Source organism: Astyanax mexicanus, chromosome 9, assembly GCF_023375975.1.
Source record: "Astyanax mexicanus isolate ESR-SI-001 chromosome 9, AstMex3_surface, whole genome shotgun sequence".
NCBI classification, from domain to species: domain Eukaryota; kingdom Metazoa; phylum Chordata; class Actinopteri; order Characiformes; family Acestrorhamphidae; genus Astyanax; species Astyanax mexicanus.
This window is the reverse complement of record NC_064416.1, coordinates 9774385-9794555: the sequence shown is the minus strand read 5'-3', so window position 1 is coordinate 9794555 and position 20171 is coordinate 9774385. Positions and strand designations below refer to the sequence as shown.

General features: G+C 41.5%; 1 protein-coding gene across 3 annotated transcripts in view; it reads right to left on the bottom strand.

Annotated features, from left to right (window-relative positions):
• Positions 1 to 20171, bottom strand: part of tspan4a (tetraspanin 4a) — a 194812-nt gene that overhangs the window by 133190 nt on the left and 41451 nt on the right. For 2 of the 3 annotated variants that reach the window (XM_022679476.2, XM_022679477.2), the window contains one exon: positions 1092 to 1171. In XM_022679476.2, coding sequence (XP_022535197.1) covers positions 1092 to 1171 — 80 coding nt within the window. Of the gene's footprint in view, positions 1 to 1091; positions 3277 to 20171 lie in introns of those variants that run through there. The other variant, XM_022679475.2, reaches the window with a different exon arrangement.

Below are 20171 nucleotides of genomic sequence, written 5' to 3'. Positions count from 1 at the left end.
CACTAATATCACTTGCAAATTTACTGTACACAACACAAGCCTCATGTTCACCATGTCCAGACATGCTGTCAACTTCTCTGGGCAATTCTCAGAGGCCTCTGGGACGAACCACCATACATTAAAATGTGTAAAATCATTTTTTAGTTTTTTTTTTGGAAGAAGATGAAGAAGAAATGAATGCCATGTGCTCTGGAAGAAAATCTAAAAAGGACTATCTAGACTAGTTTCAGGACTAAGGGCTGGGTCTAGAAGCCAGGGACTGGCATGATATGGAATTGAGTTTACTTTTAAAGTGTTTAAGATTTTATTACATGTTTTTAGAGACATCAATGCTTTTTTCAACAAGTCAATGCAAAACCACAGGCTGCACACATTACACAGGCATGGCAGCAGGGAAAGGTATTGAACTGGCTTGACTGCAGTCTTAAACTGTCCCAACTTTTTTCTGATTTGATCCATATCTGAACACTAAGCTACAAAACAGCCTATTTTGAATACTACGTTTTCGTGATGCTTAAAACAGCTCAGACCATTCAATCTGTCTCAGGCTGGACTGTTTACTAAATGAGCCACAATACTGGCAGCCAGTCAGAAGGGAGCTCATTTACATATGTAAAGAGTCCTAGTGGCACATTAACAAAAGAAAAACATCCTGTTTAATACTAAGGGATAAAGAGAGATTTTAATATAGTTTCATCACAAAAACGCACACAGGTGTTATCTGATTTAAAAATAAGAAAAGATAACAAGAAAAAGAAGAGCCTGTATACTCTCCCTCTCTCTCTCTCTCTCTCTCTCTCTCTCTCTCTCTCTGTATCTGATAGTGTCTTGTCCAGATCCAGGTTCTTTTCTTCACAGGAACTTTAATAAAACAGAGGCACTGCTGCAGAGATTCTCATTCAAAACCAGCAGACAAAGACATTCAGAGATGTTCAGATAATAACACCACACACACACAGAGACACACACTTGAGAACATGAGATATGGGTAGATATACACACAATAATGTCAAGATATCTCTTTCATCCTCTCTCTCTCACACACTCTCTCTTTCTCTCGCTCAGTAAAAGTAATGGATTTTTTCACTCACCCAGAAGAGCAGGTTGAAGAAGACCATGGCGTATCGCAGGGCCCTCATGCAGCCCTCGGCCATCCTGCAGCGCCGCAGCTCTAGGAGAAAGATGAAGGAGAGGTCCAGGTAAAACACCACGTACTTCCTGCCCTGCGCTGTGGCATATCCCGCTTTGGCCGTCTGCGAGCCCGGCGCCGTGCGGAAGCCGAACCCGAAGGGCGCGCTACGGTACTCGTACTCGCCGCTGTAGCGCAGCGGGGGCGAGCCCGGCTTGCTGTCTAGAGATGGACTGCGCCGGTACGGAGTCTCGTCCGTACTCGAGCGGCGCATCTTGGGGTTGGGGGCCGGTGCGGGCACCGGGGCCCCCAGGGGCCAAATGATCCCCACTTCGGCAAAGTTTTAGCACCAATTTAAGAGAAAAGAAGCTGATGCAGAAGAAAATCAGAGAGAAAAGACTCTGTAGTTTGGTGTGTAGTCAGTTGAGAATGAGAGAGTGTCTTATTTAGTAATGAAAAGTTCACATTCTTTTAAAACACTTGCAGAGATTTTGCACCAACTCTAGAGCATCAGTCTAAAATCCATACTTTAATCGACGTGATGAATTAGTTGTTTTTTCCTCAGTTGTTCCAATTACAAATGTTTTTAGTTTCTGTACTGCATAGATGCCCCTACCACCCAAGCTTACAGTCTCAGATTCACACCTCAAGACGTAAAATGTCCCAGCTATCCTGTAAAAAGGTACAAGTTTGTTTTATTCGATATGATTCCAAGAGCTTCCAATAAGCCGAAAAGGTCAGAATTCAAGGTAAGTTCACTCCAGAGTCACATCACATTCTTCAGCACCAGCAGAATCCTCAGCAAATCCATGTGAAGTCCTATCACCCCTCTCAAATTTCAAAATCCAAGCAAGCTCCAATCCATTATTCACAATCGCTTTCTACTCCCTCGCTATCTAATGCCTACATGCTCCTCCAATGGGATTAAGTGGTCCTAAAGCTTCAATCCGACAGCAGCTTAAACAGTCCAACAGTCGTTAATCTCGTCAGTTGGCACTTTGACTGCTTTCTGAAAGGAGCCTTGCCATGCGGATGGGGAGACAGGTGGGCAGACAGGTGTGCAGATGGGAAAGTGTGGAGACGGGCAGGTGCACAAACGGAAAGAGCCCATGCACTCATGTACATATACTGTCACAAATTCTATGCCGCTGCTTCGGCTTTGAAGAAACTATTATGCATGTACTGACACCAGCGGCTTTGCCAAGGTCTTCTTCTCATAACGACTGAAGCTGAGAGACAGACAGCATGAACGGACAGCTGGACAGATCAGATGGATGGACGGATGGACAGACAGATGGACAGATGGACAGATAAGCTAGTACAATAATTCAGAAATGATGGGAAGCATCCAAGCCAAGAAACTCGTTGCAGAGTGCAGCAGCCAAATTCAGCTTTCTAGTCTAGAGGATCAGCAACGTCTTGAGCGTCATGTGGACTAGCTTCTTTTCCCTGTGCTCTTTCTATTCTTTTCTTTGCTGTCTTTCTTTTACCTGTCTCTTTACTCTGCTCCTTTTTTTCTGAACACCTCTTTTTGTCCTTTCTTACTTTCTGGACTTCCCTTCCCTGTTTCTGTTTCGTTTGTCTTTTTATTTCTACTGTCTGTCTTGACCTTCCTTCCTTCCTTCCTTCCTTTCCTCTCTTTGCTCTTGCCTGTTCCCTATCTTTCTTCTCTTCCTCTCCCTCTCTCCCACTCTCTTCTCTCTCTTCCGCTTGTTCTCTTTTTCCCTCCAGGCAAAAAAAGGTGCGCATCCAGATGTCCCAGCAGTGGAATTGAGCGCCAAGTTATTCCCTGGCTCTGTTGCTCTTCTTCTCCCCTCCGTTTCTCCTGGTGCGGTTATTCCCGCATTCAGGTATTGAAAGGATGGAGAGGCTGCGGAAGCGGAAAGCTGGACCGTATTCCTCCGAGGAAGCTGGAAAGACTGCAGAAGCAGAGCTGGAGCCGGAGTCCAGTCAGAGTGCCTGGAGCTCCCTCATTCTCCCTCTCTCTCGTTCTCTCTCTCTTTCCATTGCTCTCTCGCTCTTAGTCTCTCGCCTCCCTCTCCGTCAATGTCTTACTCCCTCCTTTGCTCCTTCTCCTTCCTCTCTCTCTCTCTCTCTCTCTCTCTTTTTCTCTCTCAGTCTCTCGCTCTCTGGTACACCCACTCAAACACTCGCTTCGTGCACACAACCTCCGCCTCCCCTTTCCTCCCTGCACCTGCCCCTCCCCCTCCCCTATTGGAAACTGTCCCCAAATCCTTGTAGGGTGGGGTGTCCCACAAATCATTCAAAAAAAGGCCACTCCCCCTTCAAGGTTAGCCAATCAAACCACTCAGCTCAAACATGGTCTCTCTCTCTCTCTCTCTCTCTCTTTCTCTCCAAGCTGGCTTGTTAGTTGCTGCAGCATCATCACAGATGCCTCCTGTCTCCCTCTTCCATCTCTAGCAAAGAGCCAGAGTGAGCTAGATTACACAGCGACAAGCGCCTGCGACCTTAACGCTGTGATCTGCGTTTAGCATCAGATTCCCCAGCCTCGGGAAAGCTCCGGGAACAGGAGCGAGAGCAGGAGCAGGAGAGAGAGCAGAATTCCTGGAAGAGCCTTTTGAGAAACAATGGCTTCAAACTGCAGAGAAACAGGGGACAGTCCTTCAGTCCTTCAGCCCCTAGAACAGGTTGCACTTCAGTGGTGATGAGGAGATGGCTAGGTTTTTTGTAGCATCTGTAGCATTATGTGTGTGTGTGTGTGTGTGTGTGTGCGTGTGCGTGTGTATGAGAGCGCCTCATCATTGCATTTCTGCAATCAAGACACTTAAAGGGACAGAAAACTGATAAGCAGCAAATCAAGCAAAACATGTGTGTATATAGTGTGTGTGTTTGTGTGTGTGTGTGATTAATAATAATTTAAAATATGCAATAAAACAATCAAACCTGTATGATTCAGAGAGGGGGTGTGGGAGTGTATTACAGACAGCTCAGGGGCTTAGGTTCGAAACTTCAAACAAAATCAAGTGTTTTAATGTGTGTGAGTGTATGTGTGTGTGTGTGTGTGTGTGTGTGTGAGAGAGAGAAATAGAGTGTGTGTGTGTGTGTGGTGGGGGAAGTGGGATGAGGTTGACGTGTCAGTCCACTTAAAATTCCATTTCAATCCTGAACACCTGGGATTTTAAAAACGGGGGAAATGAAATCGCATCTGCATCTTAATGGTGAATATAAAAATACCAGTTATGCCCCCCAGTCCAATCCCCCACCCCCCTACCCCCCTATCCTGACACACACACACACACATACAGACACATACACACATTCCCTTGGTACATTTACTGTATCAAATCTGCCTCCGGATTCCAGATCTGCACAAAAAGCCTCAAGCCCTTGATTAACAGGGAACAGGGAAGTGGAAAACTGATATGAACTTGTTAAACCTTAAACCTTGTTAACCATAGTCAAGGCTTATGCTCACCATACACATACATAGCTGTGTAATCTACATCAGAGGAATCCAGCTCACCAGGAAGCCAATGAGCTCGGAGGAAAGCGCAGCAACCCAGCTCTGATACCTCAGCAAACAGATGCCTGTGCTGACCAACAATACATTAGGATGCACTGTGTGGAAAGAGCGCAATCTACCCACCCAAAGAAAGTATGAACATAGCATAGTGCTTTCTCTGACTCTGGCTGCTGATGCAAGCAGCATGACCCGGGATTCTTCCTGTCGCTGTAAACACTCCTGTCTCTTCCACACTCAGCTCTTCCTACGATCTGCAGCCTCTGGACTCCATTGCCCAGGATGCACCTCACACTTTAACCACACTCACTCATAATCACATGACACATCATATGTCTCGACCAGGAAGTCAGTCACCAGAATACTAGGCCTCTTGGCCAATAAAAGGGACTCATTTTGCACCTGTGCTCTGCCAAATATTGATGTATTGTCGCCTTTTTTTTGCCTGTTTTTGTTTCTATCGTTTTTGACCTTACTTGGTTTACCGACCCTGATTTTTGCCTGCCCTCTGATATTGCCTGCCTGTGTTTGACCTCTGGACTGTTTACTACTCTGGTATGTTGTATCCCTCCTGCTGTTAATATATTTTTGTCTGATTATCCCTTGTCTATCAATGCGTGTCCGAGTCCTGTACAGCCATGACACTTCCCTTGTATGCAATCACTCCTATCATATGGATGCTAATGTTTCAATGCACCCTCATGTCTATGTTACCTTCTGGCTCTCTCCTTTTAGTTAGGCTGTTATGTTTTATAGTCAGATCTGCACAAGTCACTAGACATACTCTAATAATGATTCACATGTCGCATCCTATGCTGCAACCTGACATGCACCTTCTCAAAAATGTAGCAACATGTCATGGCAAAGCAAACAGCAGCAACTGTGATCGGTCAAGTATAAATGCTCACAAAAGAAGCATTAATCTGCTTTAGCCTGGGGACCCAAGTAACCAAATCTTATATGGTAGCAGTTATTAAACATTTGATAAAGACATCTATGTTTATCCTAGTCTACTAATAACTGATCTATTTCTTATTTATTACTAAGATCTTAAGAAAACAACTGTGACCCAACAACGCAACAACTTATACCTGCATAAAAATCACATATACTAAAAATTCTGGATGCAGGCCCCATCATAGCATTGAGACAGCTCTAGTTAGGATAACAAATGATCTATTTCTTGCCTCAGATCAATGCTGCATATCCCTATTGGCATTACTCAATTTTAGTGCAGCTTTTGAGACAACAGACCACATTATTCTCCTAGAAACATTAGAAAACATGGATGAAATCCTACATAACCCATCGTTATCTTTTCAAAAAGATAAACAATTTACCTTCCAATTATACAAAGTGAGATATGCAGTCCTGCAAGGCTCTATCTTAGGACCGCTATTATTAACAAACATGTCATGAACTTTTACTGCTATGCAAATGATAAACCACTTTACAGCCAAAACTAATGATGAACTGCTTCCTTCCTGGTTACTTTAACAGCTTTTCTACATCTTCGGAACGGTGCCAAGCTAAGAAATGCCTTTTGCCAGCATAACACTGGAAAATCAATACACGCCTGTATTGCTTCAAGGCTAGAGTCGTTGTTAGGATGTTCCAGCAGGACCATATATAAACATCAAGTAGTTCAAAACACAGCCAAGGTCTTTACTAAAGCTAGAACATTTGATTATATCAGTTTAGTTCTACCAACTGGCAGAAAACTAAAATGTAAAACTCAAAACTTAGCTTTTATAATGTTCCCTTTACACAAACACTGCAGACCATGAATATAGGGAAACTGTGGTATTGGTAAACTGAGATGTTGGTGCAGGAATTCTGCAGCTTGGACATTTTTACTCAGGTTTGTGGATGGTGAGGGCTCCAACTGGTCTAGCAGACTAATGAGCTGGTTCAAATACTCGGCCATGCTGCTTGGCATCAGCAGCTGGAGTCAGAGAGAGCACAATTGCTCATGCTCTCTTTGGTTGGATAGATAGTTTTCTCTCCTTTCCTCACATTTAATGTAATGTTTGTCAGCACAGGCATTTGCAAGCTGACGTGTCAGAGCCAGGATACTGTGCTGGCCACCTGATGATGCTGCATTACTACTTCACATGTATTGGAGCTCCAGTGAGTGGGTTGGTAATTGGTCTTCCAAAATTGGGGAGAAAAAGGAACAAATCTGGACGGTTGAGTGGATGGATGCTGGTGTTTCAGAGTGCCCTCATGTCTATGTTACCTCCTGGCTCTCTCCTTTTTTATAGGCTGATAAGTACATTTTTTGTACTCCAAATATCCATAAAGATCTCCCAAAAGATTCCACCTCTACCTTTTTCTAAGGTGAAGACTAGGGTGGTCCTTAATTCTATGCAAAAAATTTAAATGGTCACTTTCTCAAGAAGCCTTCTGATAAAAATGTTCATAATGAAAAAAAACATATTTTGTGCAAATTTTTATTTCACTGGGACTATTTTATCCACTGCCACACTTAAGCTTAATATTACAGCAGCCTGTAGGGCCAATTCATGCTGCTGTCTTTCAGATGATATTTCAGCCTTTTGAGGAGCTCTCATCTCCTTTCCTTTCAGTACTTTGTTAACACCAACCATAAAACCACACTGCCCTGTCTATTGCTACGCTATGAGGAATTCACAATGTTCTTCGATCATAATACTCTGCATTGCCTGGACATGCGCGATGTCAGACCAATTTAAGGACTTAAATTGGCCTTGAATTCTTTTTCTTTCTTCTTCTGAGCTGCAGATTGCTTGTTTTTTTCCCTTTGCTAGTGTTCGGTCCTCTCGTCTGCAGTTGCATGACGGGCCAGATGACCAGGACTTCATGCATAACTTGAACTACTGCTCTCCTAATTTGTAGTTTCTCTTTACGGTGTAGCTTGAAGTATCTATTCCATTTTATTCCATTGTCAATACCTACTGGAGGGGCTGTGAAGGCCTGGGGCTGGAGCCTATACCAGCCGGCATAGTGTCATCACAGGGAAGACAGACACAGACCTAGACCTAATTTTATCTGGTCCCAATTAGCCTGAACGTCTTTGGACTTTGGGACAAAACCCACGCAGACACAGGGAGAACATGCAAACTCCATACAGAAACACCTGGGAGACGACAGCGCTAAGACTAGGCCTGTCACAATAGTTACATTACCGACTTATCGTTCAATAAATGGCCATGACTTCAATCATTTCAATAACCATGATATCATCAATTGTGTTTGCACTTACAAAATGCACTTACATATATTGTGACTCATATTGTGAATGAACTCAAAATGTACCTTTATTAGGAAAAATGCCCTCTATCAACACCCAAAACTAACTTAAAGAAACATAGTAACGGCCCAGTGCAGCTCTATTCACTTAACTTTAGTGTCTCTTAGGTTTGTGTTGCCTCAGACTTCCTCTCACCATCAGTGTATCTCTCTAGTGAAGGCTGATACAAAGTCTTTATGCTGGTCCAATGCGGGTCAGCTGGGACAGACCGGGGCTGCATGTCATGGTGTGGGGCAGACCCACGGTTCCCCTGCCTCCGCACCTATATACAGTATACATTTATATATAATATATGAAGATAACCTACTTTGGGTCAAGCTGGAACTTTTCAGTTTCCACAATTAGGTGCGTGAACAGGAATGGAATGTTTATTGCCTTTAAAAGGGTGTAATTATTTTGTTATTATGTTACATTATCATTAAATTAGTGCAATTAATGATCTTAAAATGCCAATAATATCGTTTATCGCAATAATTTCTGGGACAACATATTGTTTGCAAAAAATTGTTATCGTGACAGGCCTACCCAAGACGGCAACCAATTTCTAGTTGCACATGCCATAATAACTGACAGAAAATGCTTAAGTAAGTGCTGCTATAAAAATAAAAATGCTGATTTTTCTTGCTTAGTTGTTTGTTTTTTCTTTTGCTTGAAAAAAAGGGTTGTACACCTAATCCAATAAAAGAATATTGCACTTGCATGGCACAAGGCAACAACTTACCTACCCAATTTATTTTTTTATCAAAGTGAACCAAAAAAATAAATTATATTATACTTTAACTGTATAAAATAGTACAAACATCTTACTTAAACTGTGCTAAGTTTACTTAACTGTACTAAAATAAAACTATTTTTAATCAACTTAAGTAACATTTAAACATACTACTGTAACCCCATATTTTAAATATGCTTACAGTGAAATCATAATACATTTAATGAGTATTACAACAGTTTCACTATTATACACTGAGTGTATTAGGAATGTACTAAGAATTGATGTTAAATATATATTTACATTAGAGTACAAACATGCTTCTTTTGTAGGTAGCACACTTCTAATATACTTTGTTGGGTATGAAAATATATTTTAATATACTGTACTAGGCAAGGGTCTGTTGGCAGTGGTGAATAAAGTCCAAATTTCTTGAAACTTTACCCAATTTATTTTTTTATCAAAGTGAAGCCCAAAAACAAATAATACGAACTTAGGAAAACTTAAAGTTTTCCAGGTATTTCATGTTTTTTAAAGTATTTCAGGATCACCCTAGTGAAGATTTTACCTAACTCTCAGATTTAACACTGATGGAAGTTTGACTGTCAAACTCTCATGTAACCTGCCTCAGATAACTCCTCAATTTCTCAGTCTACTCTCGTTCTCTTTCCTTCCTTTCCTTCTTCTTGATCCTGCTTTTATAAAATAAGTTTGAACGCCGAACCTGAAACTCAAAGTCACTTCACTGCTAAACGTCTGTGGTTTAACAGTTCTCTGGGATCTTTCCCAGCTCTGATCCTTTTACCGTGCAGCACTGCAGACAACAGCGCACGGATTGAAGTCCTACGCACACCTCAGGATTTACACATCCTCTAAATATCAGCCCTTCAGAGAGCTTCTTCTAAATTCCTGTCGTTTTCTCCACTTAGCTCGTTTTTCGGCCTTCAGCTGGAGCTTCGGCTCTGATGGGTTTGCTGAGATCTGTTGAAATGCAGACGATAAACAGCGGAATTATGAGGATTACTTATGAATGAATGATGAACGTACACACACACACACACACACACACACATATGCACACACACATATGCCCACACTCTGCTTGCCCTCCTTTCTTTTCTTCTCTATCGTTTGGAGCTAACCTCGTTAAAGCCGTCGCTAATCCAGGCCTCTTCATTAGCAGGAGAGGCTCTTTGTCTCTCAGCACGTTCTCTCTCTTTCTCTCTTTGCTCACTTTCCTCTCTTTTCTGCTCTTCCTCCTCACCCCAGTGCTTCAGTCTTATTACAGCTGAGTAATTCTCTCCGGCAGCTACAGTATGCAGTTAGCGGCTAACTGGAGTTATTGGTTAGAAGAGAGTAGTTTTGAGCTCTGGAAAGAGAAGGACATTTCTGTATAAAACAGTAAAAGGCCTTTTCAAACAAACTACACATGTTTTTATTCATGTAGTGGAACCATCACAACACATCCGACATTTATTCTGCCTTCTGTGCTCTTTAAACAGGGCTAGATACTCTACAGCGCGTCCACTCTTTCTTTTTCTCTGCACCCCTGTCTGCTTTCGCCCTCATTCATTTTCCTCCATATAAGTGAGGCAAACTATTCCACTCAGCACTATGTTGTAAAAAAAAAAAAGACATTAAAAAAGTTACAGTAGGGGTGCTGAGTGGACCAGCAGTCTAAAATGCTGCTATTATGATCAAGAGATCGCAGATTCGAATCCTGGTCATGCAGCTTACCATCAGCTGTCAGAGCCCTGAGAGAGCACAATTGGCCTTGCTCCTTCTGGAGAGAGAGAGAGAGCTTGGGGTCTGTGTATGTGTGTGAGTGTGTGTATGTTCTGCCTCAGTGCTAGTTTTAGCTTGTTAGCTTGCTAGCATGTTGCTAGTTTGCCATGTTTGCGGCCGACAGCAACCATTGTAAGTTCGAGCAATAAAGCGATGATACTTATGTATCTTTTTATTAAGGAAAATGACAAAATAGCTATTTATTCACTGCTATGCACCGTAATTACACTTTGGGTGAGTGTTTCCACGGAGATCCATGTAAACACAACAGCAAGTGGAAGTGGAGGAGCTACTGAATGCGATGCCGCGTGAACGAGAAAGCCGACAAAAAAACTCTCTGGTCCTCCTGTTTTTTCAACTGTATTCCAGATACAAGAGTTTAATCACTGAGTAGAAGTGTGAAATATTTTTCACAGACGTCCCCCTGAGAAACGAATCCCGTCTGGATTGGGCTTTAGTTACGTTCTGCAATCAGAACAACAGAACTTGACTTGACTAACTTAATTGGTTAGCCTGATTTTAGTGTGTCCTTTTAACGTTCTGATTGAAACATGTACACATTCTGTCATTTTTAGACTCTGAAAGACCTCAATGATATAAAACTATACTTGGTGTGAACAGGCCAAACATTGAGATCATATTGCATCATATACAGGTCACATTCTCAGACCTGGAGGTCCAGACAGAAAAAGACTGACAAATCAAACCAAACATCTGATTAAATTCAGGGAACTGGTTGCATCACAGCACAATACAAACACAGTGTCAGGGTTTGAGGATATGGCCAAAAAAATAGTGTATCATATATAAAGATATATTTATTATATGCGGTGCTTATCACAAAAGGTTTGACAGTTTGACATGAAGACAAAATGCATCAGTAACATCATACTTTTAAAAACTGCTACTTAATCCTTCTGTTATGTTTTGGGCCAAATTGACCTGTTTTAAAGTTTGAAGATCTTGAAAAAATAGTTAAAAGTACTTTTCAAAGTATGAAACTTCTTCTGCTTGCCTTAATTAGTTTAATTAACATATAATATAAAAATGGTTTATCTCACATATTTGCAACCACCCCCTGCAAAATTAAAAATTAAAACAAATTTGAAAAAATACCAAATGTTATGTAAAACTATTGTGTTTTATATGTTGATTTTTCAAAAGTAATAAAGTAGTGAAACATAAAAAAAAAGTTAGATTTTTTTTTTTACAGTATTTTATTATGAAAAATGAGTGAATTATCATAATTGAACCATCACCTGTTAGAGGTAAGGAACAACATTGCACTAAATATTGATAGAATAATTAGTAATGGAGTTAGTAATGCAATATTCCCACTGCTTGTTAGGATTTTGTTTTATTTCACACATCTTTTGAATAATTAAACATGCACCAGGTCAAACTGACCCAAAAACACCATTGCTTTTCCTGACAAATGAACATAACAGGAGGGATAAATACTATCTCATACTAATGTTGTGTAAAGGTGCGGTGAAATAAAGACGTTTTACTCAGAAATAAGGGGAGAACAGTTCAGCTACCAGAACATGAGGATATTAATAACTGAAATAAACTGATCAGTAAAATAAACAGAGCCCGCTCCAAGGAAGGAATAACAAACAGCAGCCGTAACGATGCTAGGTCACATAAAAATGCAGCTAATGCATATTAATGACCAGCACTCAGCATCTGTTCAGGAGCAGAATAAGACTGATAAGAAGCAGCGGCACTGTTTACTAAAATACAGCAACACATTAACAACAAATTAACAATGGAGAACACTAACAAAGAATAGTGTAAGCAATACAAAGTCAACAGGGGAGTAATTTCAAATCTTGTTGTACACAAAAAGCACATTTATATTTGGACCTCATAGTTTAGTAGAGTACAGTATAAGATCACATATAACCAAAGGTGTGGAAAGTATTGCTATTCATTACTCTTTAGGTAGAAGTATAGGTAATAGGGTTTAAAATACTTCTGTAGAAGCTTAAGTATCAACTGAAGCTTTTTACTCTTTAAGTGAAAGTGTAAAAGTCCTGGTTTCAAAACTACTTAAAATATAAAAGTAAACGTAACGTAAGGGGAACAAATAATATTAACACTCCTATTCAGTGTTTAAAGTCTCAGAAAAAATGCTTGACATTAGTTTTGAAATTCATATTTATTGCCTTTTCTTAAATGGACGAAGACAGTAAGTAAATAAATAAAATATTTTAAATGTTTTAACTTCAATGTCTGTTTTATTAAAGCTGTTTTATTGGTGTAAATCATAAGAAATCTCAATATTTTACACACATTTGTGTGGTAATAATTTTGAGGTCACTGTGACATTCAGTTTTATAATCTTCCTCTAAATGTCTTTTTACTTTAGGCCCTGATGTCACAGCTTAGCCCATGTCTGTCTTGTGTCTCTCCCTCATTTGGTCTCTTGTGCTCCTGCCCCTCTGTTTTCCTGTCATGTGTTTCCCAGCCATGTGCTTCTGTTGTGTTTTTGTACCTGTCTCCGCCTTAGCTCCGCCCCAGCCCTGCCCTAGCAATTAGTGTTCTCACCTTGTGTCTTGTTTGTAACCCTGCCCCTTCATTATCCAAGCCCAGGCAGCTCCTCGTGTATTTAAGCCCCTCTGTTTGAGTGTTCAGTGTCGAGTCTTTTGTATCCTTGTCTCCCGTACGGCAGTTTTGTATTTTGTGTGCTACCTTGCTGTGTATTTGTCAGGTTGTTTTTTGGTTCTTAGTCTTTGTTTCTTAGTCTTTGTTTAAGTCTAATAATATATCCTAGTCTTGTTTTTTTGTGTTTTGTTTTGTTTGTTTTCAGTTTTGGCTTTATTTATCCTGTTTGTTTAATAAATATTTTTGATATATATCTGCACTTATGTCCACCCTCCTCATTCGTAACACCTGACTTAACAACACAATACTTATAATGCTATTATATTACTAATAAAACACTTATTATAATGCCAGAACCACTGATAATTTGTCAAATAAATGTAAAGAAACTGGCGAGAAAACTTTGCTAACATGTTTAATTATCTTTCATCACAATCATTTTCTTGAGGTTTAAATTGCTGTGATCATATTGACCTAGAGAATAAAGGGTGTTGCTAAATTTAAGGGGAGCAGGAGGGTTAAGAACAAAAGCTTAAACTACACCACAGTGTAGTGCACTACCCCTTACCTGCCTCTCCAAAACACATTTTTCTAAAAGCCATAATGACTATAATGTTAAAATATTAAAATGTTAATGTTGATACATTTGGGATGCACTAGGCTCCTCATTATTTCAGCTGCATATATTCCTATTAAAAATGAAATGAATGTATTTTAGTAGAATGTAAATATATTAAAGCTATTAAAGCTTAGTTGGACTGGAGTTTGTCTGGAGTTCTCTTGAGTCTCTGCACAGATCATCTTCATACTAGGATACATACGTCTGCTGCGTTCTTGCTGGGGTGTGGGTGTGTGGGGGGGTATATCTTTATTCTCTATTTTCTATATTTATATCTCTATCTGGATGGAGAGATTTATCTGGATAGGGGTTTTATTAAAAGTTGAAAAGCCGGAATGAAAACAAGCTGAAATGAAATAGGAGTACTGAGGCTATTTTTTAAATGTAAGGAGTAGAAAGTTTAGATAATTGTGTGAAAATTTAAAAAGTAGAAGTAAAAACTGTCTAAAAAAATAATAATTACTCCAGTAAAGTAGAGATAACCAACATTTCTACTTAAGTAATCTTAATGAACAAAAGTTAAATAAATTGTGTATTTAGCTGAGAACAAAATTACATAACACATAACAGTGCCTAAACCCACTCCCAGTAATGTCTGGGCATGCTCCTAAAGATATGGCACATGGTGTCCTGGGGGATGTCCTCCCAGTCCTAGATCAGGGATACAGTGAGCTTGTGGAAAGTCTGTGGTGTGACTTGGCGGCATCGGATGCACTGATACATAAAGTCCCAGAGGTTCTCAATTGGATTGAGTTCTGGGAAATATGAGGGCCAGACAATGGCTTCAATGCCCTTATCCTCCAGGAAGTGTCTACACAGACCTTAGAGAGCTGCAGGTACCAACTCCTGCTCCCAGTAGTGACAAGGACACTAGCAAAACTACTAACTACTAGAGAAGAGTCAGTCAGGAAGTATACTTTTGGCAGTGTGGGCAGTGTGCCAAGTCCTGCTAGAAAATGAAATCCGCATCTCCATAAAAGTTGTCAGTATTAGAGGGAAGCATGAAGAGCTGTGAGATTTTGTGGGAAAACAAAACTGCACTGACTTTAGACTTGATAATAAAACACAGTGGATCAACACCAGCAGATGACATGTCTCTCCAAACCACCACTGATCATCAGTCAATTTTACATTTCATTTGTAAATCAAGGGATAAATCAGAGTCTGGAGGAAGAATGGAGAGACACACAGTACAAGCTGCTTGAGGTCTAGTGTGAAGTTTTCACAATGAGTGATGGTTTGGAGAGACATGTCATCTGCTGGTGTTGGTCCATTGATTTCATTTTCCAGCAGGACTTGGCACACTGCCCACACTGCCAAAAGTACCACTTGGCCTTATATAATATTCTAATTTCCTGAGACACTGATTTTTGGGTTTCCATTGGCTGTAAGCCATAATAATTTTCAACAATAAAATAAAACACTTAAAATAGATCACTCTGGGTGTAATATATCTATATAATATATGAGTTTTATATTTTGAACTAAATAACTGAAATAAAGTAACTTTTCAATGGTATTCTAATTTTTTAGATGCACCTGTATATTTAAGGCAATACTCACTTTATTCCAGTGACATAAAACTGAGCAGCATTATAGTAAATTATCATGTAGCTTTCTGGAAAATATAAATGAGAGTAAAAGACCTGCCCTGCAGGAAGCTGCTCTACCCTCACCTCAGATAAACACTGGGTTAGAGCATGCCTCGAGGGGGTCTGCTGGGGATATTTATTTCATTCGCACAAAAGAGTAAACAGAACAAATGTAATATACAGTGCCCTCTAGAAGTGTGGGAACAGTGAGGCCTATCTCTTTATTACTTTTTTCTTGTGAGCAAAAGTATTGGAATATGTGACTGTTGGGTGTGTTTTGTTGTCCAGGTGTGTCCTGATACATTAATTATTCAAATTATTCAATAAATAGTGCTGAATATCTACACTCAGGCCTGTCCAGGGTGTATCCTGCCTTCCGCCCGATGCCTGCTGGGATAGGCTCCAGCCCCCCCCCCGCGACCCTTCACGGATAAAGCGGTTGACGATGAGATGAGATGAGATATCTACACTCAGTTTCAGATTTAGGTTCTATTTGTTAAGTTAGATGAGTAACCAACTTCTGCACTGCAAAAAATGAAATCTTAGCAAGTGAAATAATCTAGTTTCAAAGCAATAAATCTTATTTTTTGCTCTGATAAGAATTTTTAGTATTACTAAACATTGTTAACGTATGAATGTTTTGCATATTTTAGAAATAATTATCTTATTCAGTCTTACTTAGAATTTTCACCTTATTTTAAGTAATTTGAACTCAAAATATACACAAAAAGTCACCAGTAAAGTTATTCTGATACAAGTGTAGAAATTTAAGCTAGAAAATAAAATATTTTGGCTTGATTTGAGTCTTACTTCACTCATTTTGAGGCTTTGTCATTGCTTATTTTAAGAATACTTTATAAGAAAATTTAGCTTACCCCATTGGCAGATTTTTTTTTGCTTAATTTAAGCATTTATGTCTCAATTTAAATAAATTTAATTTATCTTGTTTTTGCCAATGAATTTTTGCAGTGCGGCACCATACAGAGTGGCAGCCTTTCCAGTAGCTCCGTCTTTTGTGTACTGCTTTTAGGCTTTTTTCTTACTTTTACTTTCTTTTAGATGCTTTTATCCCTAGTTTAGTGATTACTTGTATATCCTATGGATATAGAATACGTTTCTGTGCTTCTATGGTCTTATATTTCTTACTGTGCTTTCTTACTCCCCTATTATTGTTGTTTGTTTTCCTCTGTGTTGTGTTGTGTAACTGCTACTGGCTGCTAAATTTCTATCTAGATCAATAAAGTATATGTCTATCCATCCATCCCTCCATCCATCCATCCATCCATCATCTAAACAACATAAAAACTAGAGAGCTGTCTATGGGTGCAAAACAAGCAACTGTGAAGCTGAGAGATGATGGAAAATCAATCAGAGCCATTGCACAAATATTGGCCATCTCCAGTACAACCGTTTGGAATGAAGAGCATTTTTCAGCCAATTAAGTGAGTAGCTTTTAGCACAGCAACACAGTGGAGCTAAAAAACACCCCTAACCACACAAAACCACAAAAGTTTCAGACCACATCCAACTACACAAAAGGGTGTTTTCACACCTGTACCTTGCTTTTCTGGTCCAAACCAGTTCCTCCCTTGGTTTGGTTTGTTTTCACACAGGCACCAACCTAAATGCACCAAAATGCACACCAACAAACCTCTGATTGGTCAGAGCTATCTGGCGCTGAAGCAAGACAGTAAAGCGTGAAGCTGCATTAACTCCCTTTCAAATTTTTTGCAATTTTTAATGGGATGTGCAGCACAGATTTTCACATAGTAAATAGAGTCACGCGGCCGCAAGCAGTGAACGGTGCAGATACAACATTCAATGTGAAAACAGCTTAGCATGGAGCAGCTGTGGAAATACCCTGGGTAAAACATCAGGTTAAACTGCACCTGAACAGCCATTCAGCTCGTATAAAAGAAGTACATCTGATAATTGATTCGGATCAAGACTGGATCACATTCTCACCACAATCTAACTGCTCTTGCGGGTCTCGTTACGGTTGTTTTGGTTCACATGTGATTACGATTTCTGAGTTTAAATCTGGTTAAATTAACTGCATCAAGGGTACAATCAAATCAGAGTCTGTTTTGGCTGGACTAAATAGTGCTGATGTGAACATCAGTACAAAAAGTACAGCAGCAATCCGTAGAAACCTAAAGTTTTTCATTGCGTTTTCATTTTTCATTCCACAGTGTTTCACTTAGTTCAGCAGTGGTCTCACAGTGTAGGGGCTGATTACAAAAAGTAAAGTAAAGTATATAAAGCTTAATACAGAGGCCCCGCATGATGACACATTAGGTTGGCAGCCAGTCCGTCCTCAATCACTATCGCTGATTGGCCATTTGAGCTGAAAGACAATTTTTTCCTCTGATAAGAATTGTTGTCTTACTAAGCATTGTAATTGGAAAATTGGTTTAATTATTTCAGGAATAAATATCATGTTAAGTCTTATTCACCTTATTTTAAATAATTTGAACTGAAAATAAGCACAAAAAGTTACCTGTCAAGTTATTCTGATTCTTAGCGGTCTTAAGCACTGCCACTATAATTGGGAGATCGCTGGTTTGAGTGCCAATCATGCAGCTTGCCATCAGCTGCCAGAGCCCTGTGAGAGCCCAATAGACCTTGCTCTCTCTGAGTGGGTACAGTAGATGGCACTCTTTCCCCTCATCACTCCTAGGGTGACGAGGATCAGCACAAGGCTGTCTGTGAGCCACTGCGTTTTCCTCCGAGTGCGCTGTAATGCTACTCGGCAACTTCACTGACTTCACATATATCAGAAGAGGCATGTGCTAGTCTTCACCCTCCTTGTGTTGTAGCATCATTAGGTGATGGGAGAGTCATAATGATTGGGTTGGGTAATTGGTCTTGTAAATTGGGGAGAAAATGGAATAAAAATTAGAACTAAATACATAAAAAGTTATTCTGATTCTGATCTAGTTTTTGCAGTAGAGTTTTTGGATTTTTTGCAGTGTTGTTGCAGTGTGTTCTTGTGAAGTTAAATAAACAGGAATAGGAATAGGAATCTCAGACTAAATAATATCTGACATTCTGCTGCTTCTGTTTTTGTTTAGTTGAATTCAGAACCCGCAGCAGATCATTCCCCAACTCCAGCCTGTAAATCTGTCTGAGAGAATCAGATCAGACAGGCAGAGAACACGGCTCTGGGAATCAGTCCCGTTAATGAATTATACATATAAAATCACATTATACACACACACACACACGCTCACACACACACACACACTCTTACACACACACACACACACACACACTCTTACACACACACACGCTCACACACTCAAACAGACAATAAATAATACATCCATTAAGCTGCAGCTCTGTAAGTGAAAACAACTGACCCCTATTTAAAAAAAGAGGCGCAAATAATTTAAAGTAAAATAAAAACATAATAAATAATAAATAAATTTGACCCGGTGAGTCGGGCAGTATCGTCTGGCACAGGTCCAGCATCAGCATCAAAAATTCATCTTTGAAGTTTAGTGTGTTATTTGTAAGGCGGTGTGTAGAACCGAGATATATATATATATCCCGCGACCGAGACACCACGCCCCGTGACTCCCGTGGCTCAGCCGCTCCCCGAGACTACAGCGGCGGCGGCAGCGCCGCTCTCTGAAGCTTCAGCTAAGCTAGCTAGCCTGCTGGCTTCACCGCGCTCCGAGAAGCACGCGGCTGAGGTTCCACGCCCCGTGACTCCCGTGGCTCAGCCGCTCCCCGAGACTTCAGCGGTGGCAGCGCCGCTCTCTGAAGCTCCAGCTAAGCTAGCTAGCCTGCTAGCTCCACCACGCTGTCCAGCTCAGCCGGCTTCCAGCTCTCCAGCCCGGCCGGCTTCCAGCTCTCCAGTCCGGCCGGCTTCCAGGTCTGAAACGCTGCACCCCATGATACAAGCAGCGGCCGCGCCGCTCTCCGAGACTTCAGCGGCGGCCGCGCCGCTCTCCCAGACTGCAGCGGCGGCAGCGCCGCTCTCCGAGACTTCAGCGGCGGCCGCGCCGCGCTCACAGACTGCAGCGGCGGCAGCGCCGCTCTCCGAGATTTCAGCGGCGGCCGCGCCGCGCTCACAGACTGCAGCGGCGGCAGCGCCGCTCTCCGAGATTTCAGCGGCGGCTGCGCCGCTCTCCCAAGCACAAGCAGTTCCAGCTGCTCCGGCTCCAGCTCAAACACCTGCAGCTCCCAGAACTATGTTTGGGCCCAGGCCCCGTATATCCAGGCCTGCTCCAAGGCCTCCTGACTTTGCCCCCAGTCATGTGCCCAGGCTGTCCACACAGACTTTTGCCAGTCCTGGGCACCCACCTATGTTTTTGGTCCCCCTGTCTCTCCCTGTCCTGGTCCCTGTATCTGTGTTCGTTCCTGTTCCTGTCCCCTGTGGTTTTTCTGTTCCCGTCCCAGTCACTGTATTTGTTTCTGTCCCCGTCACTGTTATGGTCCCTGTTCCCCTGTCCAGTCCTGTCCTGTCTACTCTCCCATACTTGTCCCCTGTCCGCTCCTCTGTCCAGTCTCAGCCCCCTGCCCAGACCCCTGTCCAGTCTACGTCTCTGTCCACTGTCCAGCCCCCTGTCCAGTCTTTTGTCCAGTCCTTGTCCCCTCTCCAGTCTTTTGTCCTGTCCAATGTCCAGACCCCTGTCCAGTGTACGTCTCTGTCCACTGTCCAGCCCTCTGTCCAGTCTTTCGTCCAGTCTCCATTTACATCCCCAGTTCAGTCCCTGTTCCAGTGTCCATCCCTGTCTCCTGTCCAGTCTACTGTCCAGTTTCCGTTCCCTGCCCAGCCCCACGTCCAGTGTCCGTTCCCGGTCCTGCCCCCGTTTCATGTCCGGTCTCCTGTCCAGTTCCCTGTCCGGTCTCCGTCCTAGTTCTGTCTTGTCTTGTTCTTTGTTTTCCGCCCTCTCCTGACCTGCTCCTGGGGTTTCGTTTTTCGCGCCCCGGGAGTTGCGCG